Raw genomic sequence first — 27,966 nt, 5'->3', positions numbered from 1 at the left:
AGGACTCCACAGTTCAACCATGAGCTACATGTATTCTCTTCTACTGAAATATGGTACTGTCTGATAAACCAAAATTAAAGATTGCAGATAAGTCTTTGGGGGGATTAGCAAATTGGTTTTTACATATGTACTACCTTAGTTTAGATGAAACTTTTTCATATTTTTCAAGATGTTTAGGGCAGTTTCAGAAGCTGTCAAGGTCAGCCACTTTATATTTGTGGAGTCACACATTTCCTCCACATCCTGCATAACAAAGTTAGGGCTAGGGTTATGCTGAGGGCAATCAGCAGAGGTGAGCTTGATGAAAGAAGAGTCTGCTTTTACAATTTCAAAAGAGGAGCTTGGTGTGTGCTCCTTAAGGGTTCTAAAGAATCTCTTATGAACAGCCCTATAAAAAATTGCTACATTGTAAAGTATAGGAAAGGGTATCAGAGGATAAAGTCATCACTTTTTTCTCTTCATTAGGTGTTCCCTATTATTCAAATCAGGCCTCAAGACAATTATATAACATTTGGGAAGAAAGATGCAGCCCAACAAACCGCCACTAGAGGCCAAGATGGAGAATATCTCCACAGCCACCGTGTATTTCCCCTTGGTGCTCAGATAGGTTGGAACAAAGGAGAGCCAAACACTGCAGAAGACCAACATGCTGAAAGTGATGAACTTGGCTTCGTTGAAAGTGTCAGGTAACTTCCTGGCCAGGAAAGCAACCATGAAGCTAATAACGGCCAGGAAGCCCAAATAGCTTAGGACACTGTAGAACATAGTCACAGAGCCTTGATTACACTGCAGGACAATTTCTTCAGCTACTGAATCCATGTCAGCATCTGGGAAGGGGGGAGAGGTTGTCAGCCATGTCAGGCAAATGCCTACTTGAATAAGAGAGCAGGAAATGACCATGCAGTTGGAGACTCTCTTTCCCACAAACATTCTCATCCTGGATCCTGGCTTGGTGGCCAGGAAAGCCAGAAACACGGTGACAGTTTTTGCCAACACTGAAGAAACACCCACTGCAAAGATGACCCCAAAAGTAGTTTGTTGCAGGAGACATACCACCTTCTTGGGATGACCAATGAATAGCAAAGAAGAAAGGAAGCACAGGAGGAGAGAAATGAGGAGAATGTAAGTGAGGTCTCGATTATTGGCCACAACGATGGGAGTGTTGTGGTTCTTGATAAATATTCCAAGCACCATCACTGAAACCAAAGAAAAGAAAAGAGCAAAGAAGGCTAAACTGATCCCCAGAGGTTCTTCATAAGACAAAAACGTGGGAGTCTTAGGGATACAGAAATCATGATTCTTGTTTGGATAGGTTCCGTCTGGACACAAGTAACAATCGTTTGTATCTGAAAAAGAACATGTTGACTTGATTTGAAGACCATCTCAAGAACATAAACTAAAGTACATCTCAGTAGTATTCTTTACATATTTTAAGATTACTTAGAAAATTTTTATTCCCACTTCATTAAATACTTCAATATTAGTCTGTACATTTCAACTATGCTCTATAATACTTTACACAATCTGTTTAATGTTGATGTTGTATTTTAATTACAATATTTTAACATGTAAAGACTCGTTTAATTGCATAATTAGAATTCTAATTTTAATTCTTTATATAATTATATAATTCTCCATATAACCTTGGCATTTGAACTAGATAGGAGAATAATAGTCACCTGCTTTGTCTTCAGCAAGCCCTAATACTACAGGATCTCAATCTCATTCAAAATATTGGGCAAAATACTGGGCAAAAGGAGCCTTCAAGGGAACAAGGCTGCATTTGGAAGCTGCTATCAGTGGGCAAGATAATTGCAAACAGAATATTTCTTACCCTCCTTCTCTGAAATCTTCCCATCTGGGCAGGGGATGCAGTCATAGCAGCAAAAGGGCTCCCCTTCCTTCATTTTCTTCCTGGAACCAGGCCGGCAACTCCTAGCACATACTGAAACAGGCTGGGACTGAAGCAGAAATGAGAAGAGAAGAGAAGAGAAGAGAAGAGAAGAGAAGAGAAGAGAAGAGAAGAGAAGAGAAGAGAAGAGAAGAGAAGAGAAGAGAAGAGAAGAGAAGAAGAGAAGAGAAGAGAAGAGAAGAGAAGAGAAGAGAAGAGAAGAGAAGAGAAGAGAAGAGAAGAGAAGAGAAGAGAAGAGAAGAGAAGAGAAGAACTGTTGGAATCTAGAGTGCAATGATCCTGGAGATTCTGGGGAATCACATCAGTCTGAATTAGGATAATAATTAGCATGTTATTAAATTTGTATGCTGCCTGACTCCACAGCTCACAAAAACCAAACAAAGGAATTACAATGAGATTAATATGCCTTTAATTTAGAAAGTTGTTTAAATGCTACCTTCTACTTATTTAGGCACTAGTCTACTACCACAGTACTGTCTATAGAGAGATGCATCAGATTTCCAGCACTCCCGAATGTAGAGAATTGCTACTGTGACAATCCATTGTGTTCCACCTTACAGTTATCTTTAAAGAGGAACTACAATATGAAGTTGCTTCATTGACCATTTTCAGATGCATAAAAATGTGTGTTTTTTTAACCTACAGCAAGTTGACAATATACCCACTGTTATTATGAGAAAAGCCGAAGCAGCAGTCAAATAACTGTAGATGGGTCACATGACCAATCCTTTATCAGGGTGTCACATGACTGCTTTTTCATTTTCTTGCTAGTTCCAGGATGGCAACTGTTTGGTGCATCCTGAAACAGGCTGGGGCCAAATGCAGAAACAAAAAAGAGCAGTTGGAATTAGAGTGTAATGAGCTTGCCGATTCTGAGAAGTCTTTTTAGCATGAGAGATTTTAAGAAGCATTCAATTAGCAAGTTATGCTGGCTGCAAGTTATACTGATACTCCTTCACTGCCTTACAGAGATAGGCATCAGATTTCCAGCACTATCGTGTACATAAAATTCATTAGTTCTACTTTGCAGCTATTTTTAAATGTGAACTGGAGCAGATATTCATAAAGTTCTACAATGGCCATATTTGGTTGCTTTAAAAATGATTTCTTAATTTACACAACAAGTGCATACAATGTATAAAACCTCATTGGTTTCACAATAAACCAATTGGCATCATGAGAAAAGTAGAAATAATGATCTGGGAATTCTCCATTTCTTTCTGGTTCTTTGCTGATTTCTCAAAAAAATGTTGCTCCATCAGTTCTATTAAATTTCTCAGAGAGTTATTTGGCACTTATTGGCTTCACAGGCTATGATTTTAATTTTTCACCTTGTGGTCTGCCACAGCATTTCACATCCACCTTACCAACTAAAATTCTATTTTAATATGCCACTATTCAAATATATAATTCCAATTTAAAAATTTTGAAACATGAAGATTGATTATGTGTCATCAAATCAAGTGTCAAGTCTTAGTGACTCCATAGATAGATTTTTGGATTGGATAGACTCAAACAGAGATTGGCTTCTTGTTTCAACCTCCTGGGTGTCATGTCACAAGTGAGCCATCCAATTCCCATTTGAATTAATATCCATCCAAAGGTAGTTAAAATAAGCTTCCCTGTTCAATTTCTTCCTTTGTGCAGAAATTGGGGTCTTTTTGAGAACACCATAAACTTGGTATGGTTGAAATTCAATTGTAAGTGTTGGTCCAAAAAGGACCTTTTTTGTGTGTGTTACTGAAAATGGCCAAAGATGCAGATTCAAATAAGTTTATCCAAATCATCCCATTCATTCATTCATTCATTCATTCTATAATTTATATATTAAAAATTGAAGAAATGCAAGTATGACAGACCCACATTTATACAATACAAAATTTAAAAAGCAAAACTTCAGCTATTTGGCTTTTCTTTTAAATAATTACTGTGATCTTAATGGTTAATTATGGCAAGTCAGCATGAACAATACAGTTGAAATTTTTATCTGTGGAAAAGCAAGTTCTAGTATTGTTTTTTAGAAGAACTTGAAATATTTTCTTCCATCTTATTAAACAATGAATTCATAAGAAGCACAACTAACACAATAACATTGTAGGCATTATTGGTTGCATTAAATTACAAGTGTTTATCTCAACAGGCCTGAATTATTCATTTTATGTTTCTTGCCAAAAAAGTAATCAACTGAAAAGTAGATTTGTTACAAATTTCAGGAAGCAGGAACCCACCTGATTAAACCAGCTGTGCCAGGTTATGACATTTTCATTTATGGTGAATATTTGGTCTGAATAACCTGCAGGGTTTACCCTCCCAACCTTAATTCTCATGAAGGACTGGTTAGAAGAAACAATCCAGTTCAATACATCATATCCAGCTAGTAACTCTCCATTGTAGTCAATGGAAACCTGATCCCCAGCACTATTATTAAATGAGAGACCTTTCAAAAAGGAGTGCAGCTAGATGGAAAAGAAAAGATAAAAGATTAGAAGGTGCAGTTCAATTTGGGGGAAAAGGTCTAAGAAGAATATGGTGCAGTGGAAGTCATGGCTGATCAAAACAAAGAAACTTATATCCTTTCTAGAGGTGGGAAAAAAGATCAAAATTAATTCCTATCACTGATATTTAATGATAGAGATATGGGGCTCATTTTCCTTTATACAAATAATGTTCTTCTTCAAGATGATGTTGAAACCATTACCTGCCACGAATCTTGATTTTGAAGCTTCAACCTCCCTTTATTTGCCATTGATCTCTGTACAAATCTGGATGAAATCATGGCATGTAATGCATGGGCTACTGCATAAATAGAATTATAAATACTGTAGCTGTGACCAGTCATCCTCTTTTCAAAAAATGTCCCAGGAAGATTTTCCAGTTTCTCTTCTCCTGTGCATATATCACCAGCGACTTCATCTACATTTGAGGCTTTAAATACACAAGCAAAGGACTGCTGCCAATAGTCCTTGATAAATCCATCTTCTGTCATGGAAGGATTTCTACTTCCAATAAATGATTGGAATCCTGGTGGATCATTGGCATGAACTGTGAAGGACAGAGCACCATTGATTATTTCGGTATCCCAGTCTCTTTGAATGACCTGTGAGCAGAGCTCCACCTGTGCTGTCAATATCCACACTTTACCTTTGACAATATTTGTTATGTTTTCTTTTTTTGATAAATATGGTAACCATCTCAGCTTTATCATGGCATCAGATTCTCCATAAAATATCAGAACATTAGCACTGCTATCCATAATTTTGTCATGTATTTGTGCACCATCGTTCAACAGCTCATTAATTTCATTGACAGATGTTATTTCAGCAAATCTCTCTATAAATGAAAAACAGAGGCTGTGCTGGGAAAATAATGGAACAATCATATCTAGAAACCTTTCTCCATTATCATTAGCCATCACTAATACCCCAATCCATGTCCACTTGAAATGGAGAAGCAAAGATAGAATCCCTTCATATTGAAGCTTTTCCAGAGGGCTCATCTGGAAGAAGGAGAGGCCTGGAGTTTTATAATTCATGACTGGACTAGAGCCATAGATGAGCTGAATAAAGATTGCGAGCAAAGGGAAGAGATGGAGAGAGTCACATTTAATTGTTATTTTCAAGTTTTTAAAATCGTGTTATCCAATAATAAAAGAAATGGATATGCTTACGTGAATAAGAAAAAAATAGCATTACTGAAGTTAGAAGGAAATGACAAAAAAGAGACAAAATAACCACTGCTAGAGAGTTAAGAGAAGTCCAAGGAAGTGTCCTTCTTAATAGGAAAGGACAGAAGAAAATGGATAATGTGGCAGAATTCAGAGAAAATTCCACAAATAAGCCTGTTTGGGGCAATTGTAAGAGCAGGGTAGAGCTATCAGTTTAATGGATGAATGAACTGTATTTTATGATAAGTAACTATGTCTGTTAGATTTAGGCTTTAAGAGAAGAACTTCAGAAAATGTTAGCTAGATGATATTCTGACTACGGTAGTTTTTGTATGCCAGAAATATGTGGGAAAGTTTTCTGTACAAGCCTGTAAGAATTATCATGGTCCAGAACAGTCCACTTCCCTTTTTGTCATTCTGAATTTGGTTTGAGGATTCACTTTCATGAAGGACTCCAAATGGAAATTCCTGAATCAAATCTTCATCTTAAGGTGGCCCTTGATTTTGCAGAAATCTTTGCAGATCTTTCAACATGAACTCTGAGCTGTTTTGGACAGCTGATTTCATTTGACTTGATATTTCCATCTTCCTTTATTCTTGTTTCTTTGCATTGTTGCATTACTTGTGCTTTTATTATTTACATTGCATATGGTTTATGTTGTATTTTTCTACATAAGCCACCAAGAGTAGTTTTGATTGTGGTGCCATAGAAATACATTTAATCAATCAATACAATTATTTTTATTTATTTCCTTTCTGCAGGAGCTGTAAGGGGTGTATACTGCACTTTCTTCCTCATTCACATTTTCTGGAACCTCTTCCTTATCTAATTTGGGTTCTCATCTCTAGAATAATATCATGTACATAACCAAAGTTTATGTGATGATATGTTTGTGAGTCTAAATTATGCCAGAAGACTTTTTGTTATTTGGGCTACACAATTCTAACATGACTGTTCTTGAAATATTTCCCTGTCATTTAATCTGAGTGCATATTTTTCATTCATACTAGTATAATCATTTTTTTTTAATTGGGTTAAAATGTTCTAGCTTGTCATTGTCCTTAAAAAATAAAATGGGGTAAGAGGGTTTTGACAGGGAAGAAGCACACAAGGTACAATGTTATTTAGAAGAATCCCAATTTCTGTCTCTAATGTACAAATAGAAATTGAGAATTTCTAAAAAGCCAGCCATACTCTGTATCGGATGTATTTTACCTGTGGGATCTTATAGATATCCAAGAGATTTGCAATGTCAATGGAAGTTTTGGAGTCGAGTCCCCCGATCACTGCAGTCAGATGATTCTGGATGCCACAGATGTAGTTGGGAACAAAGCTCTTCATTTTGTACATCAGCAACATTGTGGCGTGATAAGTCCTCTGGGCATTGAAGTGACTGTCATAGATGTGGAAGCCAAGAGTGACATTGGATAAGATCTGAGGGATTTTATTGATCTCTTTGATTGTGAATGCCAGGGCCACAATATTTTGGTAATATTTAGGCACCAATCTGCAATGGAAGATAAATTCAATGCCAGATAAACATTTATTTATTTATTTATTTATTTATTTATTTATTTATTTATTCATTCATTCATTTATGAAAAAGGTACCAAGTTTTGCATCTCATTATTACAAGCCTCAGAATATTATTTTTATTAGTATATGTTAATACACGAAACTAATGCAGTTCTTAGTTGTTGACGGTTTTCACCAAGCAGTTACTTCATACAGTATAATATATGGAAAACTTAGAAAATGTCCACTTATTTATGCAAAACACCAACTTTACTGCAAATCACTATGTCATACATGCATTTGTATTTTTCCTTTATGTTTGGAAACCACTCTGATTCTTTGATGCAGAATAATATATTCATAATGTATATCAATAACAGCTGTTCACATCAGTTAAAAGTATGAACAAATGCCACATTTTACAACAATTATCTCAATGGTGTAGGAACCAAAAGTGAAGAAAATCACAAGGAAGTATGTATAAAATTCTCAGAGCAGATGCAGATTGTTAAACTTTGCCAGATGTATCTATATATAACAGCAAAGATTTTAATGAATTTTTCCCTTATTCTAATGTATTTTATTGCTTTTAAAATAATAAAGAGAAAGGAATAAAAGACAGAAATAATTATAATGCAGATACATATATTCTCACAAAAGAAATGTATAAAAAGTGCTTTAAAAAGTGAAAAATACAACAGAAAAAAGGGAAAAAAACAAACTATCTTCCATATATACTTATCTAATGTAAATATTATTCAAGTACATATATATTTATTTCTAATACACTTGTATAACTATCATTCTTCTTTAACCTACTGTATTTTGTGTCAATGAGTTCCATATTTCATTATACTTGTCCGTATAAAGTCTATGTCTGTATAATTTTCCCCCCTAATATTCTCGCCTAGACCTACCATTAGCAATTGGATATCTGGCTGGTAGAAAACAGTAAAGCCCTTGCAAATTTCCAGTGCTTTCATACAATTTTGAACAGAGTAGATTAACTGAATTATGATCAAAGAGCAATTTATACAGTAAGTAAATATGGAACTAAGCATAAAACCTTTATACAAGACTTCAGACAAGTTAAAATATAAGCCAATGCCACTGGCCTTGGATTCATCTCAGTGATATATTAGTCAAAGGAGAAGAAAATCATGAGAGAGAAGGTATGAGATTTATAGAGAAGAGGATACTTGTTCATGTTGGCCAGATGTGTCCGGATATCACAAGAAAGTTTTAATGAAATACTTTTATGGTGTGTTTATTTCTGATAACTTTCCCTTAACACTCCATTGCAATACTTCTCATTAGAAATAAAAATTGAAGGGGGAAAAAAAAAGACCTTAATGACTTTTGTATTCAGCCTTTTAATAGTTGGAAACAAATTCAATTATCTTCAAGTTAGGCTAATACAACAAGATTTAAGACCATTTAATCTTCTAAGAAAACATATGAAGCCTAACATAAAATCCTTACACGAGGTCTTCAAGTAATGGTGGTGGTGGGACTTTGCTGAACTTTATGACAGTGTGCAGGAAAGCAGCTAGAGTGACAATGCCACCCACGATGACGTCACCTGACTGATGGTACATATGATGGGGATCATGAAGACTTTGAAGTTTACATTTGACATTATGAGACTTAGAAGGTTGGAGCAAAAATAATACTAGTGACAAGATTATTAAAGCTAACATACTTAGAGAAAAGCCAAATCTTTCCCTGACACCCAGATTCTTCTGATTTCCTTCATGACAGTGAAATTAGTGTTCTGGTAATGAAACATATTTACAATGCAAAACTTAGAAAAGAGTAAGAGACTTCCCCAAATCACCCTGTATAATCCATGTCTGTTTTCATTCTGCCTACCTAAGATGAAAAATGTTGAGATATTTATAACATTCCTCATGCTTTGTCCTGCAATTAATGTATGAATCCCAGAAGAATTGAAGAAGAAAACATGTTTTGACAGATGGGACAAAACATTTCTGTCTCATTCGAAAAGAAGACAAAATGAACGAGAATAAAAAAAGTAAAAATAAAAATAAAATAAATTGCAATAAATTATAAATAAATGAATAAATCATGTAAAAAAAAAAAAAAACACCTAAGATAGTCCTTCCTCAAGCTTGTACTCTCCAGAGAGGCTGGATACAGCTTTTAGCTGTCCTGTCCAACAGGTTGCACTAGGATGCTGTTGACGTAAGACTGCTGACCTGCATGATCATGAATGTGACTCTAATATTTCGGCAGTAGTATAGCTCAAAAGTCATATCAAATGGACTCAGACTGTGCCATGTTCTCCATAAATAGAAGCTGATAGACCTAAGCACAGCCCACTTACATCTCTCTTCATCTGTCTTATGCTGATGTCATGACAGACCCAAAAATCCTTGTTCCCCAAAATCTACAAAAGGGCTCTGTTCATCCTTGAATGGTGGGGGGGGGGGTGTACTGCTTTCAATACTGTCCCATTTTCTTAGGACAGTCAGAACAATTGCATGAGGTGTTGTCTATTATTTATTAATCTGAAAGTTTTCTTTCTGTCATGTGCTCCATAGACTTCTGGACATACTATACTATCAACAAAATACAGAAGGGAGACATGAAATTATTGATTAAAAAGTAGAACTATTTAAAATATTAAAGCTATAGCATCTGAAAAACATCAGCAAAGAACTTCAACAACTTCTGGATGGTTATTAATAAGGAAATGGATCTGATCCTCTCAGAATTTTCTTTTAAGATTTAGAGAGGCCATCATGCCAGGCTTGGAATGGGCATTAATGTACTCTTAAGAAATGATGCAAGTTTTTTAGCTTGGAACATTATATTTTGTCAGGTGAAAGAAGTCCTTGTTGACATGGTCAGGCTCTACTTTCAACAACTCTTCATCTCTGACATGAGTTGGTTGTTTCAGGATTGTGGGTTGCTGGCAATACCCATGCAAATTAATTACAATTAGTTAATTAGTAGACAGAAACAGTCCAAGATATCCACATAGATACCCATAAGACTGCTTTGCTGGGGAGTGGCTTTCATAGTCTTGCCAGTCCTAGCCATTAAGCACAGGTCTTGGCTAGGCCAGTGCCTATGTTAGCTTAGCATCTATTTATTCACTGACTCCAAGAGTTTGAAATCTACCTCAACTGTGGAGCATTTAAAAGTACCAATTGACCCAAGATTGCATGCTGGACTGCTCAGTCTTGGGACCATATTCAGAATGATGGGAGCTTAGCTGTGCTCTTGCTTGTCTGGGCAGGTCTAGCATAGAAGTATAACCTTCCATTTGCACATAGAACAGCAAAATTAAGAATCAAATGGATTAGGATAGGATGATTATCCTATTAATAACAGGAGGAGGAGGAGGAGGAGGAGGAGGAGGAGGAGGAGGAGGAGGAGGAGGAGGAATGGGAGGGAAGGAAGGAAGGAAGGAAGGAAGGAAGGAAGGAAGGAAGGAAGGAAGGAAGGAAGGAAGGAAGGAAGGGAGGGAGGGAGGGAGGGAGGGAGGGAAGGAGGGAGAGAGTGCTGCTGATTCCAGGAGAAGAAACAAGTTCTTCCTTTTTTTTTTTTTTTTAATAGAGGCAGGTTAAATAACGAAGTGTTGTTAAATGGGAGAAAAGGAAAAAAGAAAATACTGAGGCTCCTGCTGACCATTCTTCCAGCCATAAAAATCTGATATTATACCAAATTAAAGATTGTAGACAAATCTTGATGGGGAGTAGTATTTATTTATTTTATTTATTTATAAATAAAATTTATATTCCACCCATCTCACTATATAAGAGACTCTAGGTGGCTTACAAATAAAACAGTAAAACATAAAAACCGGAAAAATCTTACAAAAATATACAAAGTTAAAAGATGGAGAGAGCATCCTCAAGCCACCTGCCACCCCCAGTTCTGCGAATCCCCATTGGATCCCCATGCTAGTTGGCAGAGCCAAGTCTTAATGATCTTTCAGCAGGCCAGAAGAGTGGGGGCCAACTTCACCTTGGGGGGCAAGATATTCCACAGGGCAGGGGGGGACAGCAGAAAAGGATATCTTCCTAGAGCCTGCCAATCAAAATTCTCTAATCAATGGGTTCTGTAACATGCTCTTCCTGCCAGACTGGATGGGACAGGTTGATGTAACCAGGATGAGACAGTTCCTCAGGTAACCTGGGCCCATGCCCTGAAGGGCTTTAAAGGTCATAACTAACACCTTGAATTGGACCTGGAAACAAACCAGCACCCAATGGAGCTCAACAGCAGACGTGTTACATGCACACACACTCTAGAGATGCCCATAACTGCCCATGCTGCTGCATTCTGCACCAGCTGCAGCTTCTGAATAATTTTCAAGGATAGCCCCATGTCGAGTGCATTGCAATAGTCCATATGGGAGATGACCAGGCATGAGTGATTGAGAGAAGGGCTTCCTGATCCAGGAAAGGGCACAACTGGCACACAACATGGAGTTGAGCAAAGGCCCTTCTAGCTATGACTTCTATTTGCTCCTTGAATAGGAATCGTGAGTCCAGGAGGACCCCCAGATTGTGCACCAGGTCTATCTGGGGCAGTGCAATCCCATCCAGAACCAAAGATGGTAAGACCCCAGATACAGAAGAGTCCTGAACCCACAGCCACTCCATCTTACCAGTTGCAGCCTGTTGTTCCCCATCCAGACCCCCACAGCCTCCAGGCACTGTGAAAGAACATCCACTTAATTTATCTGGGATGGAGATGTATAATTGAATATCATCCACATACTGATGATACCTCATCCCGTGGTGACGGATGATCTCACCCAGTGGCTTCATGTAGATATTAAAAAGAAGCACAGGGAGCACCAAGCTTGCAGCACCCCACAAAGCAAGGGCCATGAGCTGGACTTCTCACTCCCTATCAGGACCAGCCTTGGAGGAAGGAGGTGAACCAGCACAAAACTCTTCCCCCTGCATCCCCAACTCTTGCAGCTGACCCAAAATGAATCCATGGTTGATAGTATTGAAAGCCACCAAGAAGTCAAGAAGACCCAGGATGGATGCATTACCCCTGTCCTGTCCCGCCAGAGGTCATCTAAAAATGTGACCAATGTAATTTCTGTTCCATATCCAGGCCTGAAACCTGACTGGTAGGGGTCCAGATAATCTGTTTCATCCAGGATCCTCCGGAGCTGCAGCGCCACCACCTTCTCTATCATTTTCCCCAAGAAGGGGAGGTGAGAGATTGGATGAAAATTGTCTAAAATGGTGGGGTCCATCATTGGCTTCTTGTGGAGCGGGTGAACCAGTGCCTGTTTAAACCAAGTGGGAATACCCCCTCCCTCAAAGATGAATTAACCATCCCTCAAAGCTACCCATATGTCACCTCCCAGGTGGCCTTGACCAACCAGGAATGGCATGGATCTAATACACAGGTAGTTGTGCTTACAGACCTGAGGACCCTGTCCACTTTCTTGAGCTCAACAGGATCAAACTGTTCCCAGATAACTGATCATGCCCACTCCCCAGGTATCTCTAAAGGACCTGCACCACACTTGCCTCCAACTGGGAATGAATCCAAGTGATTTTATCCACCAGACATTTAGTAAATTCTTCTGCATGCCCCTGAAGGTAAACCTCCAAGCCGCCTTTGCCCAGGAGGGTCCAGATAACCTTAAACAGGTCCATCAGGCAGCACTGTCCAGAAGCAATAAGAGCGGAGAAATAATGGCACTTATCACCAGGAGATAGGCCTTAATAGCTGCTCTAACTCATGTCCAGTCAGATTCGTCCCTCATCTTCCTCCAGCGGTCCTCTGGATGTCTCTTGATCCTTTTCAATTCCCTCAACAACTCTGAAAACCACGGAGAGTGATGGGAATGATTGGTCAAGAGAGGTTGCATGGGCACAATCCTATCTAAGGCCCCAGTTGCCTATTCCAGGCAGTGGCCAATGCCTCAGCACGACCATGCAGCAGAACCTCAGGGACAACCCCCAGTTCCATTTGGAACCCCACCAGCTGCATCAGTCACTGGGGATGGACCAATGGAATAGGCCCTACCTCTCTGCAGAGGGGTCCAGCATGAGAGAATCTCAAGGTCACCAGGGTGTGATCTGACCATGACAGAGGGGAGAAAGCTGTCTCCCTCCTCAGATCACATTGCCACTGCTCCAACAAGAAAACCACTGAGTGTTCACTGAGTGTCCACTGTTTCAAGTTGGGCCATGAATAACCTGGGATAGGCCCATGGCTGCCACGGTGGCCATGAACTCCCAAGCTGTTCTGAGGCCAGCCCAAGGGATGGCAAGCTGAAGACCATAAGCCTGGGGAATTCCATAGCCAACCCCAAAATGGCCTCTAGCAGCTCAGGCAGGGAGGATGCTATGCAGCAGGGAGGTTGGTACAGTAGCAACAATCCCAACTGATCCCATGAGCCTATCTTCAAAAATAGGGTCTCACAACCAGCAACTTGGGGAGCAGCACCCCTGAAAACCAACAGAGATTCTTGGATAACAACTACTACACCCCTCCCCTGACCTGGAGTCTCAGCTGGTGCCATATCCCAAACCCAGCTGGCACAATTCAGAAAGGGGAACCCTCCCTTCCAGCCCCAGCCATATCTTGGTAATACATGCCAGGTCGGCCTGCTCATCCCTGATAAGGTGACAAATAAGGGGAGATTTATTATCAACTGACCTGGCATTAATCAGCAGCAGCCAAAAGACTGGGCCCCTGTGGGTGTGCTGCTCAGGACCTGGGTCTGAGTACAGAGGGTGGAACACAACACTGGTACAAGACACCAGAGATATCTTCCCCTGGAGTGGCCTGCCCTCTGTCTCCTGTCAAGAACATCCCATGCCTTCCCCTGGATTGACCTGCCCTAATCCCCCTAGAGTATTCATAGCCATCCAATTCTGGTCTTCCCATTCCCCTAGCTAGGGATTGCTCCATGCACTCCTACCCAACAAATATCCCCTACCAACTAAGGGGAGTAGTGGTGAGCCCCTGCAGTGCTTCAGCAAGCACCCTCAGCACCCTCAGGAACTCTAAACCACCCAATTTCACTCTCATCCAGCTGTGCCACCCTAACTGGCTTCTCCCTCTAACTGGGAGGGTGTTGCCCAATCCACTGCTCCCCTCTCCCAGACTCTCACACAGGCAAGAGAGTACACTCTCATCACACTCACTTCCTCAGGCAACAAAGCCTGACTCACTGTCTCTCAAGGCCTACCTCCCAACTGGTTCTCACTCTGGGGAGAAGGACCACTCCTACCACACTGGGGAAACCCCCAGCCCAAATCTGCCTTCACATGGGGACCCTATCCAGTTGGTCCCATAGGGGGCTTGGGCAAGTGGCCTCTACTCCAGCCACTGATTGCCATTTGCCACTCTCTGCTCACTGATTGCCAAACTGCTGTTGTCCCGGCCACAGCTTGTCCCGGCCACAAGAGCGCCATGGCCCACAAGGCTCACAAGGGCCACAAGGCCCCAGTATCTGCCACCACTCTCACCAGTCTTGCCGCTGCTCACCATTTGTCAGCTCCTACCCAAAAGCTTCCTGCAGCCAGCTCTTGCACCACAAGGGCTCCACTGCAAGGGTACCCACTGGCCACATCCTCACCAGGCTGGCCAACTTCTGCCAGCAACATTCCTTCTCATAGTTCTTGCTGTTCCCACCCTCACAAGGGGTTCCAAACTGCAACCACAACCACCAGTTGGCAACATCGGTCACAAGTCCCCCCAAGTCCTGGTGAACTTGTACAACAGGTAAGGCCACCAGGGTTTCCTCCCCTACATTCAGCATCACATTCATAGGTAGGAGCTAGGAGCCTCGCACTGCACTTCTGTTCCTGTCCACCATCTTGTTCATTAGTTCGCCATCTGCCATCTTGTTCATTAGTAAACGGTTTCTTACACAATATGATTATTTCTGCTAATTTAGTTTTGATGGAGCTTTTTAAATCTTTTTCAGAATGGCTTGTTCCACAAACTGCTGAGGTTTCACAAGCTTCTGAGGACATTTGGATTATGTTTATGCAGGAATACTCACTTTGCTCCACATTTTGAACAGCAAAGTAATGCTCTTAATCATGCATAGCCAAGCAGAAACTAATGCACAGGTATTTTCAAAAGCAACCACGCAACCCTAACACTAGAAGAGGTGACTTTCCCAGTTTGAAAATGGGTGCTTTCTATGTGCTCCTAAGTGTTAAAAGTACCCCTTCTGAAAGTTCTCTTCTGAACAGCACTGCAACAGCTGCTTTATCATAAAGTACAAGAAAGGGAGTCGTTTCTTAATGTAATCATTTCTTTTTCTTCATCAGGTGTTCCCTGTTGTTCAGGTCAGGCCTTAAGACAATGACATAACATTTGGGGAGAAAGATGCAGCCCAACAAACCGGCACTAGAGGCCAAGATGGAGAATATCTCCACCACCACCGTATATTTCCCCTTGGTGCTCAGGTAGGTTGGAACAAAGGAGAGCCAAACACTGCAGAAGACCAGCATGCTGAACGTGATGAACTTGGCTTCGTTGAAAGTATCAGGTAATTTCCTGGCCAGGAAAGCAACCATGAAGCTAATAATGGCCAGGAAGCCCAAATAGCTTAGGACGCTGTAGAACATAGTCACAGAGCCTTGATTACACTGCAGAATAATTTCTTCAACTACTGAATCCATGTCAGCATCTGGGAAGGGGGGAGAGGTTGTCAGCCATGTCAGGCAAATGCCTACTTGAATAAGAGAGCAGGAAATGACCATGCAGTTGGAGAGTCTCTTTCCCACAAACATTCTCATCTTGGATCCTGGCTTGGTGGCCAGGAAAGCCAGAACCACGGTGACGGTTTTTGCCAACACAGAAGAAACAGCCACTGCAAAGATGACCCCAAAAGCAGTTTGTTGGAGAAGACATACTGCCTTTTCAGGATGACCAATAAATAGGAATGCAGAAAGGAAGCAGAGCAGGAGGGAGGTGAGAAGAATGTAAGTGAGGTCTCTGTTATTGGCCACAACAATGGGAGTGTTGTGGTTCTTGACAAATATTCCAAGCACCATCACTGAGGCCAAAGAAAAGAAAAGAGCAAAGAAGGCTAAACTGATTCCCAAAGGTTCTTCATAAGATAAAAATGTCACAGTCTTAAGTATGCAGAGACTGTGATTCTTGTTTGGATAGCTTCCTTCTGCACATGAGGAACACTCATTACTATCTGAAAAATAAAATATGTTTTTGATTTGCAGAACATCTCAGGAATTTAATGTAAATCTCAGTAATGTTATTTAACAATAGTATGAACACTTAGAATATTTCTATTAATATATTAAACAGTTCAAAATTATTGTAAATTTCAACAATACTATGTAATAATTAGGCAAAATTTACCATTAATATTTTATTTTGATTATATAATATGTTACTATTTTCGTTATGGAATATGTCTAACGGTGTTTTTTTATGCCTTATTTAATTTTTTTTCTATTAATAATGAAGAAAATATAAGACCAGAATGCATACGTAACCATCAAGTTTCACTGTTAAATAGATGGAGTCAATTCTGCCTAATTGCACAGACTGGGTGAAAATACAGAAGAATGACAGTGCTCCAGATAACCAGACCTTATGCCATGATATGAGAAGAACCACCACAACACTGTCCCTCCCATTCCCAAACCCCATTTCATCTCCCAGGAGTACCCTGGGATTGATATGAGGCCACATAGGAAGAGTCAGGTCCAAAGCCCTCATCACCTTCCTATTCCAGGCCATGGCCAGCTCCTGAGCCAACTGCCCATCAGATCCAAAGGAAAAAAACAAATTCTCTCTGGAATCCCACAGGGTCCATTGGTCATCAGGGGTGGACCAATATAATAGGTCCTATCTCCCTGCAAGAGTGGTGGTACCAGTAAACCAAACACAATAATCAGAGTGTGATGGCAATGGTCTAGTGCTGATACTCTCCACACAGATCATGTCACAACTGCCCCAAGACAAAAAACAGATATTGGTGTGGAATCAAAACACATGACACAAAACCAAAAGAATCAAGGCTTCACTGCAGTGTTTATTAGACAGTACGTACTGTAGGGGGACCCTGCCAAGGGTTGGTGGGAGACACTTCCCCTGCAGGCAAAATGGATGCCCTGATATTTATTCAGTTCTAGAAGAAGGGGAAGGGAAAAAGAATGCATATTCATACATATTCATATGATGCAGGCATACCTAAATGAGCAATACTTCTCTAGTTGCTTTCTGCCCCTCTCTTGGGGCAGCTGCTCTCTACAAGGAAAACAATAGTGTCAGAGAGGAAGAAACAAATTAGTTCAAGGTATCAACTGCCAAGAAGAAGGCATATTGCCTTAAGTTGCTATGGGGTTGTTTGTGATAAGGAATTTACAACCAGCCTAGTTCACACTACCTTCAAGGGTGCTGCACATTCCTTTATCTTTCAATTTTATGAAGGCCATACCATTCATCTGAGGCATCTAAAAACTTGCTTCTTTCACCCAAAGGTGTACTTTCCTCACATTGGGTATGATTTCTGATACATGTTGAGCTCTCAATTATTTGGATCAGGTCCGTGGAAATGGTAGCCATGGTGGGCACGAACTCCTGAGCTTCTGCTGGCTCAACACTACCCAGGGAGAGATTAAAATCCCCAAGCATCACAAGCTGGAGTCTAGCAGCTGGGGCAAAGAAAACAACTGTTCCCCAGAGCCCCACTTCCATCAGATCATCTGGGGTACCTGTGGAGCAGAACCTCTGAAAGCCATCAAGCCTTCCGGTTTACATTTGCTACATCGTCTCCCTGTCCTAGAGTCACAGCTGGTGTCAGACTCAAAACTCAGACATCGTTCCATAATGATGAAAAGGAATAACGTGTATAAGTGCTGATTTGTGGATAGCATTTTCATCATTTTTAACTGATTGATTATGTGCCATCAAGTTGTTCTTGACTCCTAGCAACCACATAGATAGATAATCTCCACATGATCTATCCCCAACCTGTTCTTTCAAGTCTCCCAATGATATACTCCTTGCCACTGTAGCTCTGGGTTGGTTTTCATCATTATTGTATCGTAAATTCTTATCCCCCTCAATTGGATTTTTTCTACCACTCCTAAATGTGTACTGATTCTTCCATTCTCAGCATTCTTTCAACTGTTTTCAATCATACAATTCTTGCATTTCCCAAATCATATGCAGCTACCATGAATGTTATCCTTAGTAAACAGGAAAATCTTTATAGCTATGCCATACCATTGACGTTGCCACCATCATGGATGCTCAGTGTTCATACATACCAGAATCTTTAGTCTTCAGCAGGTCTGATTACTGCAGGTTTTCCATCCTAGGTTGAAAACTGATAAAAGGAGCCTTCAGGGGAACAAGGCTGCATTTGGAAGCTGCTACCTTTAGGCAAGATAATTGCAAACAGAATATTTCTTACCCTCCTTCTCTGAAATCTTCCCATCTGGGCACTGGATGCAGTCATAGCAACAAAAGGGCTCCCCTTCCTTAATTTTCTTCCTGGAACCAGGCTGGCAACTCCGAGTGCATACTGAAACAGGCTGGGACTGAAGCAGAAATAAAAAGGAACAGTTGGAATCTAGCAAATAATGACCTTGGAGATTCTGGGGTATCTCACCTGGTTAAACCAGCTGTGCCACATTATGGCATCTTCACTGATGGTGAACACTTGGTCTGCAACAGCTTCAGGATCTACCCTCCCAACTTGCACTCTAATGAAGGACTGGTTGGAAGAAACAATCCAGTTCAATACATCATATCCAGCTAGTAACTCTCCATTGTAGGCAATAGAGACCTTATCTCCAGCACTATTATTAAACGACAGACCTTTCAAGAAGTGGTGAAGCTAGGAGGAAAGGAAAAGATAAGAGATTAAAAAAGGGTTTCGGTAAAAAGTCATGGCCTTCTGGTGTTGTTATTAGAGGTGAGAAAGAAACCTAAAAATGAGTGGATGCAAATATACTCAGTGTACTCTGGAGATATGGGTCTCAAGTTTCATTTCTACAAATAATGTTTCAGATGGCATTGAGCCCCTTACCTGCCATGAAATTTGATTTTGAAGTTTCAACCTCCCTATTTCTACCAGTAACCTCTGTCTGTATCTGGATGAAAACATGGCATGTAAAGCATAGGCTACTGAATAGACAGAGTTATAGATATTGTAGCTGTGACCAGTCATCCTCTTTTCAAAAAATGTCCCAGGAAGATTTTCCAGTTTCTCTTCTCCTCTGCAGGTATTTCCATCTACCTCATCCTCATCTGCAGTTTTAAATATGCAGCTGAAGGACTGCTGCCAGTACTCCTTGATAAATCCATCTTCTGTCATGGAAGGATTTCTACTTTCAATAAATGATTGGAATCCTGGTGGGTCATTGGCATGAACTGTGAAGGACAGAGCACCATTGATTATTTCGGTATCCCAGTCTCTTTGAAAGACTTGTGAGCAGAGCTCCACCTGTGATGTCAATATCCATACTTTACCTTTGACAATATTTGTTGGCTTTTCTTTTTTTGATAAATACGGTAGCCATCTCAGCATGACCATGGAATCAGATTTGCCATAAAATACTACAGTGTTAGCATTGCTATCCATGATTTTATCATGTATTTCTGCACCATGGGATAATACATCATGAACTTCATTGACAGATGTTATTACAGCAAGTCTCTCTATAAATGAGAAGCAAATGCTGTGCTTTGAAAATAATGGAACAATTGTGTCTATAAACCTTTCTCCGTTATCATTATCTGTCACAGCTACCCCAATCCATGTCCACCTGAAATGGAGAAGCAAAGACAGAATGCCTTCATACTGAAGCTGTTCCTTAGGGTTCATCTGGAAGAAGGAAAGGCCAGGAGTTTTGTAATTCATAGTTGGAAAGGAGCCATAGATGAGCTGAAGAAGGATTGAGAATAAAAGGGAGAAATGGAGACAGTCACACATAATTGCTATTTTCAGTTTTTAAATTATTTCTTACATTAATTATCATAATACAGCAATATGAGAAATGAATAGGCTTGTGTGAATGGAGCAAAAGTAGCATTGCTGCAGTTAGAAAGGAAAAAATGAGAGAGAAAGCAATGGCCAATAATGGAGAGATAAGAGGAGTTTGAGAAAGTTTTCTACTAAACAGAAAAGGACAGAAGCAGACTAAAATGTGTCTGAATTCAGATAAAATTCTAAATTCCTCTTCCACATGAAATGTCTCTGTGTTTGTGTGCGTGTGTGTGTGTGTGTGTGTTGAAGCTCATCTCTTCATCCCCAAAGAAGCCTGTTTTGGGCAATCATAAGTGTCTTCTAGTGTTATCAGTTGAATGGCTGAATGGATTGTATTTTATCATGAGTGAGTGTAAATATTAGGGTTATACTATCGAGAAGAACTTCAGTAAATGTTAGCTAGATGATATTTTGATTGCTGTATTGTTTTCTATGCCACCAATATGTCAAACAGTTTTCTGTATAAGCCTTTGAAAAGCCTATAGGATTATTACGGTCCAGCACAGCTCCATTCCTGGTCACTTTGCATGTGATGTGGGGATCACTCCCACAGAGAAGTGAGGGCAGGAATAATACTGAATTGCATGTTTGTCTTAATGTCACTCTTGACTTTGCAGAAATGGTCTCCCCACACATCCACCCACCCACCCACCCCTTTTTCTCACAGATACATTTTTCAGATCAGCTCTACATACTCTCTAATATCTTATTTTTCTTCAGACTGAGGTAAGGTTATTTTTCACTGCAAATTCAGCTCCCTAAAATGCAGGATACATGCATATTTGTATAAAACCTAATTTTAAAAATATTACAAAAATATTGTACATTTTCAGAATAGCAGATCAGCATTTTTTAAAGCTATCTAAATGAGGAAATCAAATTGCAGGATGTGTCATTCATACAGATCCATTTTGCAGACCCTTATGAAACTCTTTTCTGCATTTATTCATTTTGTACCAACATATGTAAGCAGCACTCACCTTGATGCATTAGCAAAGATTGCCATAATCTTAACAACTCTGGAATGAAACTTTAAGCTGGAAGAATTTGAGTGGAGTTCTGGTTATTATGTAGTAACTGATAGAAATTGGCAATTAAACTTTAAACCAGGTATAAGGAATTGTTTCCCTTTGTCATATATGGAGGAAATATATGTTTATTTTAAGCACATACGGACTTACTTTTTTGGCATGATATACTGTTAAGTTGGGCTATGTGAGGAATACAGAATGATTTTGGAAAAGCAAAATGCCTTTAGTATGTTAAGAGTTTGCTTATTCTAGACTCTTCTGCATTTGTCTGTAACCTTTGCTGTAACCCTTGCTGATGATTATTATTACAGTTATATTTTTATTTTCTACAAGAGCTGTAGGCACTGGATACTGGGCTTTAACCCACCATAACCCTTGCAGTAGCATCTCCTTCTAGCTTGGGTTCTCATCTTCTCTAGCAAATATTGTATACCTCATGAAACTTTATGTGATGATACATTTGTAAGGCTCTATGGTGTTAGAACATCAGCAATCTTTGAACATCAACAATTTTCGATATGCTGATGACAAAACTCTCCTCATAGAAACCAAAAAAGACCTGAAACGTCTGATCAAAAGGAGTAAAGGAGAAAGCAAGAAATTTGGCCTCTTCCTGAACATCAAAAGACCAAGCTCATGAGCACTGCGAGGAATGGAAATGTCAAAATAACTATTGACAGTGAAGAGATTGAATACATGCAACAATTCACTGTCCTAGAACTATAGATTGATCAAAGCAGTGAATGCAGTCCAGAAATAAAGCGTCAAATCACACTGGGTCACCCAGCAATGATGAGCATCGAGTATGGAAAAGCAAGGACATCAGCCTGGCAACTAAATACCAATTAATCCACACTGTCATGTTTCCCAAAGCTCCCTATGGTTGCAAAAGTTGGACCATGAAAAAACTAGACAAGAAGAAAATCGACTCATTTGAGCTGTGGTGTTGGAGAAGCCTCCTGCACATTCCTTGGTTAGCAAAGGTGACAAACGAGCAAGTACTGGAGTGTACAAAACCAGATAAATCACTGGAGGGCAAAATCACAAAATTCCACCTTACTTATTTAGGTCATGTCATTTGATCAAACTCACTGGAAAAGGCAGTTATGCTCAGAATGGTCTGCGGTAAAAGGAAACGAGACCACTAAAAAAACACGGTGGCTGGAGACCATCAAAGCTGACACCAGCCAGAGTATAAAACAATTAAAAGAAGACGTACAAGATCGGAAAATGTGGAGACAGAATCACTAAGAATTGGACATGATTGTACAGATATCATCATCACCATGGTGTTAGGAGTCTCTTTGGTGCTTTGACTATGCAATGCTAACATGACTGTTACTCTGGAAATATTTTCATTTAGTTTATTCAGAATATGTGTTTTTCATAGTCATTGTTACTTCAATTGGATTAAAATTCTCTCTGTTTCTTAATCTTTCTGAAAACTGTAAATTTGAGCAAGAGGGTTTTGACATAATGAAGCACACAAAGATGTAGGTTTGCAAAAGTTATGTTTTCTACCTCTGATTTATAAAATAAAATCTAGAGGTACAGGAAGGAAGGAAGGAAGGAAGGAAGGAAGGAAGGAAGGAAGGAAGGAAGGAAGGAAGGAAGGAAGGAAGGAAGGAAGGAAGGAAGGAAGGTTGGTTTTCTATACAAAACCACTGATCTGTGAGGCTGATATTCTTTACCTGTGGGATCTTATAGATATCCAAGAGATTTGCAATGTCAATGGAAGTTTTGGAGTCAAGTCCCCCAATCACTGCAGTCAGATGATTCTGGATGCCACAGATGTAGTTGGGAACAAAGCTCTTCATTTTGTACATCAGCAACATTGTGGCGTGATAAGTCCTCTGGGCATTGAAGTGACTGTCATAGATGTGGAAGCCAAGAGTGACATTGGATAAGATCTGAGGGTTTTTATTGATCTCCTTGACTGTGAATGCTAGGGCCACAATATTTTGGTAATATTTAGGAACTAATCTGCAATAAAAAATAAATTCATTTTGTGATGAATACTTAAGGTCACTGTGTTTTGCATCTTTCTTCTTGTTACAAGTATCCAAAGATTTACCTTTATTGTATATAACGGTGATGCAGTTTTTATTTGTTAACTATTTTGATAGGGCATTTTCTTCATACAGTTTACAGAAAACATACATGGCTCTGTTTCATACATGTTTGATTTATTTATGCAACCTCCCAATTTCACTACAAATCATTGGGTCACACATGTTTTTGTATTTTCAAGCCATTTTATGATTCTATGGTGAAAAGTAGTAAATATTACTATAAATCAATAACTGGTATTCACATCACTTAAAACATAAACCAGTACCACTGATCACTGGATTTACTCAGTGATATATTAGCGAAAGGAGAGAAGGTATGAGATTTATAGAGAAGAGGATACTTGTTCATGTTTGCCAGATGTGTCCAGATATCACATAAAAGTTTTAATGAAATACTTTTATGGTGTGTTTACTTCTGATAACTTTCCTTAACACTCCATGTAATACTTCTAATTAGAAATACAAATTCTGGTTGAAAAAAAAAGGCCTTAATAACTTATCTGTGCAGCCCTTTAATAGTTGGATACTAATTCAATGATCTTCAAATTACCCTAATAGAACAAGGTCTAAGACCACTTAATCTTCTAAGAAAACATAGGAAGCTAGACATAAACTACACACATGAGATCTTCAAGTAACGGCGGTGGTGGGACTTTGCTGAACCTTATGGCGGTATGCAGGAAAGCTGCTAGAGTAGCTATGCCACCCACTATGAGGTCACCCGACTGATGGTAGCTATGATGTGGATCACGAGGACTTTGGATTTTACATTTCACATTATGAGGCTTAGCAATTTGGGGAGAAGATAGTGATAGCAACAAAATGATGAAAGTAACCATTCTTAGAGGAAAGCCAAACCTTTCTCTGACATCCAGCTTCTTCTTGTTTCTTTGATGAAAGTGAAATTAGTGTTCTGTTGATAAAAACTTCCTTTGAAAAAAGGAAGAACCTACTATAAATCACCCTGGGCAATCCCTATCTGTTTTCAAACTATTTTCCTAACTTCCTAACTCAAATTATTATTTTACTTAAACTTTATATATGTATGTATAACCTTTTCACTTTGTCCTTGGGGACTGAAATTGTGTAGGACTTTGAACCAACATAAACTAACTGGCACCCTTTAAAATAAAGAAGTATGTAATTATCAGTAGAAATCCCAGTAGAATTGAACCAAAAAACATGTTTTGACACACAATGATGAGGGAAGGATGGAGGGGGGGAAGGAGGGGGGGGAGAGACAGAGAGAGAGAGAAAAGAAAGAAAAAGAAAGAAAGAAAGAAAGAAAGAAAGAAAGAAAGAAAGAAAGAAAGAAAGAAAGAAAGAAAGAAAGAAAAAGAAAGCTTTTAAACATCCTCCTTCCACAACCTGCTGCCATATATGTTTGGGCTCCAACTCTTAGGTATTCATCCCAACATGTGTCACCAGCATGGTGCTCAGAAAAGTCTGCTTCTCTGCCTGATGGTGGAAGTTGTAATGTCCCATTTCACTCCCTGGGTTTGTGTTCATTGGAGAGGCAGAACTTCCTTTTGTGTGCCTAATGTGATTCCCACATGGGCACAGTAGCAAAGCTCCCAGGCCCATATTGCTTAGCCCAAACTCCTTCATAGATTCCTCAGATGGAAGCAGGTGGATTTAGGCTTGATCTGCCTTATGATCTCTCTGCTTTTTAAAATGATCTAACAATCTTTTTCTCCAATATTCATATAAGAGTTTCATTCATCTTTGAATGGGTTGAGCATTCTCTGTTTAATGCTTCCTACCTTTTGCAGGTCAATGACAACCTGCAATTGGAGTTTTATATATTATTTTCTAATCTGAAAGGCTTCTGTCTCAAACTGCTCCACAGGATTGTACAGTAGGTAGCTCATAATATGGATAAAACATCTCTCTCTCTCTCTCTCGCTCTCACTCTCGCTCTCGCTATCGCTCTTGCTCTTGCTCGCCGGGTTGTTTTAAAAAGGAGGCTTGAAATACTAAAGAAAATATTCAAAAATTTAAGTGTTAAAACTGTAGCAGCTGAAAAACGTCAGTAAAAGTCTTCACCAACCTTTGGGTACCTGTTAATGAGGACACATGTTAATGGTTATCCTGCATTCTCAGTTAGTCAGATCTTAGGAGTTAGTGAGATGCATTATTCTTTTACTTCTTCTATTGTAGCTCAACCATCAGGTCACAACAAAACTTCCTTTTCTAAAAATTAAAGCTTCCCACAATATAACATTATTTTACTCTTTTTTCCTTAAAATTTCAGCACAAAATTTATACAAATAGATACCTGTATCTATTCTACATCTTTCATCTGTTACTATGTCTCATTTATGTCTCATTCATATCTATCTATCTATCTATCTATCTATCTATCTATCTATCTATCTATCTATCATCTATGTATCATTTTTCTATCTCTTCCTTCCTTCTGCATTTTCTTTTCATGATGCATTTGGGAAGTGTATGCTTTAGTGCAATTCCACATTATTTTCTAATTTTTCTCAGAAACGTTTACATAATGTGAGATTACCATAGTCCATTCAACTTTCTTTTTTCATGGATGTATCATTACAGCTGAATTAATTATGTATTAAACCCTGGCCCTGGTGATTTTTCAGCTGATTTTTTAAAAAGTATATTGGTACATCTCTTGTGCTGGAGTGTTACACTTAAAAATCGTCAAACAGACTTCTACCTTCTCATTTCAATAGGCTAATATTGTAATCCTTCCTAAGCCTTGCAAAAGTCCTATTATCTATTCCAAAGATAAATGTATAAATCTCTACAACCTTTGCTTGTAGATTATTGGTTGTGAAGATTGTGCCTCCAGGCCTTTGAGAGTCTCCAGACCTCTCTAAGGTCTGACAGAAGTAGATTCTTAACTCGTCTAATTATTTTGATTCAAAATAGACAGAACAGATCAGGAACTTTCTCTCTTAATCGAATGTGATTAATGCATGAGTTTGGAAGCCATTCTGTTATTCTATCCACTGGAGTAAATTCGGGTTGAAGTCATTTGGTCTCAATAATCATATAAACATGTTTCGGGAGTGGGGTTTTAGGGAGTGTTCTGACTCATTTTTTCTTCATATCAAAATTCTTAGGAAGTAAAAACAAGCAACCAAAGCAAACACACAAACAACCACAATACAAACTCCAGGTGCCCAGGGCAACCCTTTCCCACACATCAGCCAGCACCTTTCTCCACCTTCATTCCACCCCATTGCTTGTCTTCAAGGCCTTCTGGAAGGCAAGGAGAGTAGGGGCCTGCTGGATCCCTGGGACAAGATCTCTGAAGAAGGGTGTCCCACAGGGCCGGGGCAGCTACAGAGAAGGCACCCTTCTTAGGTCCCACCAGATGACAACATTTAAAGGAAGGGGCCTGGAGCATGCCCACCAAGATATCCTCCTCCTCCTCCTCCTCCTCTTTGTAAAATGGCTGTTTAATAATATTCTTATTTTCAACTATCGGAAGGAAAATCTGGGGGATCCAGTTTAAAGCCTGTACCCCAAATAATTTCCCCAACTATAGCTGTTGAATTAGGCAACTACCCCTTTAGACACCTGTTAGCCCAAGGAAACTAATCTGTCAGCTTAGCCATAAAAACATTCAGAAGACCAAACAATGATGATAAGGTAGAAAAAAGATCTTGGGGGATGAGGAGAGCTCTGGAAGAGCAAAAGAACATAGTCCCCTTGAAAAAACTATGTTCATGGAATATTGCCTCTTTTTCTTTCAAAACCCTAATGTTTTGGTAGTCCTGCCCAATTGCCTCATAGTTATGCCCTAATGGCCACCTTCAGAACATTAGGGACATAACCCAATCAAATACTTGCTCTTGTCTATCCCAAATCAATAACCTTACAAGTGAATCTGTTCACATATATATGCTCATTTGCAAATCCCTGTATAAAGGAATTGTAACCCCACCCCTCTTTAAGCCTGTCTTTGACTCTAGGGATGTTCATAGACCAAACTGTGCCCTAAAGCAATGTGTTTTAATCTCTGATTTAAATGGGGCCCCTTTAAAGGCAAAGATAACTCAGTATGAAGGAGCTGTTAAAACATTTATGGAATATGCAGTATATCCATTATTTATTTCAGAGTAATTCTTGAAATACCTTTTTAAACTAAAGCAATTCCTTTTGGGATAATTTTATCCTGTTGCTTTTCAGTTTTTAAATGTCTCAGAAATTTAGTGGAAACACAAGACAGAAAGCAATTTTCTTCAAGACAGAAAGCAATTTTATGCTACTGCTAATGATTTCCATTAAATGTAGACTAACAAGCCTGATTGTCTTTTCTTGCAAATTAATTGAGGCTGCTTTAAATAAAGAACTGTAGGCTCTCTTTGCTATTAAATTAATGTTCAAAAACTATCTTATATTACTGTTTGACATCATAAGGAACATTGAATAAGTGGTTGCAATTTTCTTGGTGTAAGAAAGGCAACATAGGTGTGAGAAGATAAGCTCCCACCATAGTGTGAATTTGTTATTCTGTTGCTATAAATGGGGTGAATATCCATATGATTGCTAACATACGTTTAGGCTGATCATTGTGAGTGAAGACAGCATTTAACTTTTTTGCTGTAATCCCAGGAATAAAAATTAATCCAGACTTTAAGAACTGGGAGATGCTCATAAGAATGAAGAACCATCAATACATAAATCTATACTTGATAAAGAAAATGAATTCCAAGTAGGTGTTACTTATATATTTTTTTTTCCCAAGGAAGAGCCAGGAAAAGAAGAGTTTTCAGCAACTTGGTCAACATTTTTGGAAATT

General features: G+C 39.3%; 2 protein-coding genes across 2 annotated transcripts; both read right to left on the bottom strand.

The window, feature by feature from the left end:
- Nucleotides 1-444: 444 nt before the first annotated feature.
- On the bottom strand, nt 445-14,711 carry LOC103061395 (vomeronasal type-2 receptor 26-like). The gene is made up of 7 exons (XM_088142436.1): nt 14,593-14,711; nt 8,575-8,709; nt 6,793-7,084; nt 4,611-5,468; nt 4,141-4,368; nt 1,835-1,961; nt 445-1,346 (listed from the first exon to the last, which is right to left on the bottom strand). Exons 1-7 carry the CDS (start codon nt 14,709-14,711, stop codon nt 445-447), a joined length of 2,661 nt encoding a protein of 886 aa, XP_087998562.1.
- A 654-nt stretch (nt 14,712-15,365) lies between these two features.
- Nucleotides 15,366-22,949, bottom strand: LOC103061633 (vomeronasal type-2 receptor 26-like). The gene is made up of 5 exons (XM_088142435.1): nt 22,806-22,949; nt 19,124-19,981; nt 18,704-18,931; nt 18,506-18,632; nt 15,366-16,267 (listed from the first exon to the last, which is right to left on the bottom strand). The coding sequence occupies exons 1-5, from the start codon at nt 22,947-22,949 to the stop codon at nt 15,366-15,368; spliced, it is 2,259 nt and encodes a 752-aa protein (XP_087998561.1).
- Between the last annotated feature and the right edge of the window lie 5,017 nt (nt 22,950-27,966).

This window comes from Python bivittatus, unplaced genomic scaffold (genome assembly GCF_059951505.1).
Source record: "Python bivittatus isolate LINGU-HERP-01145 unplaced genomic scaffold, Pbiv_v1 ctg000440_np1212, whole genome shotgun sequence".
In the NCBI taxonomy this organism is placed as follows: domain Eukaryota; kingdom Metazoa; phylum Chordata; class Lepidosauria; order Squamata; family Pythonidae; genus Python; species Python bivittatus.
The sequence above is the reverse complement of the archived record's forward strand: the minus strand, read 5'-3'. Positions and strand labels throughout refer to the sequence as shown.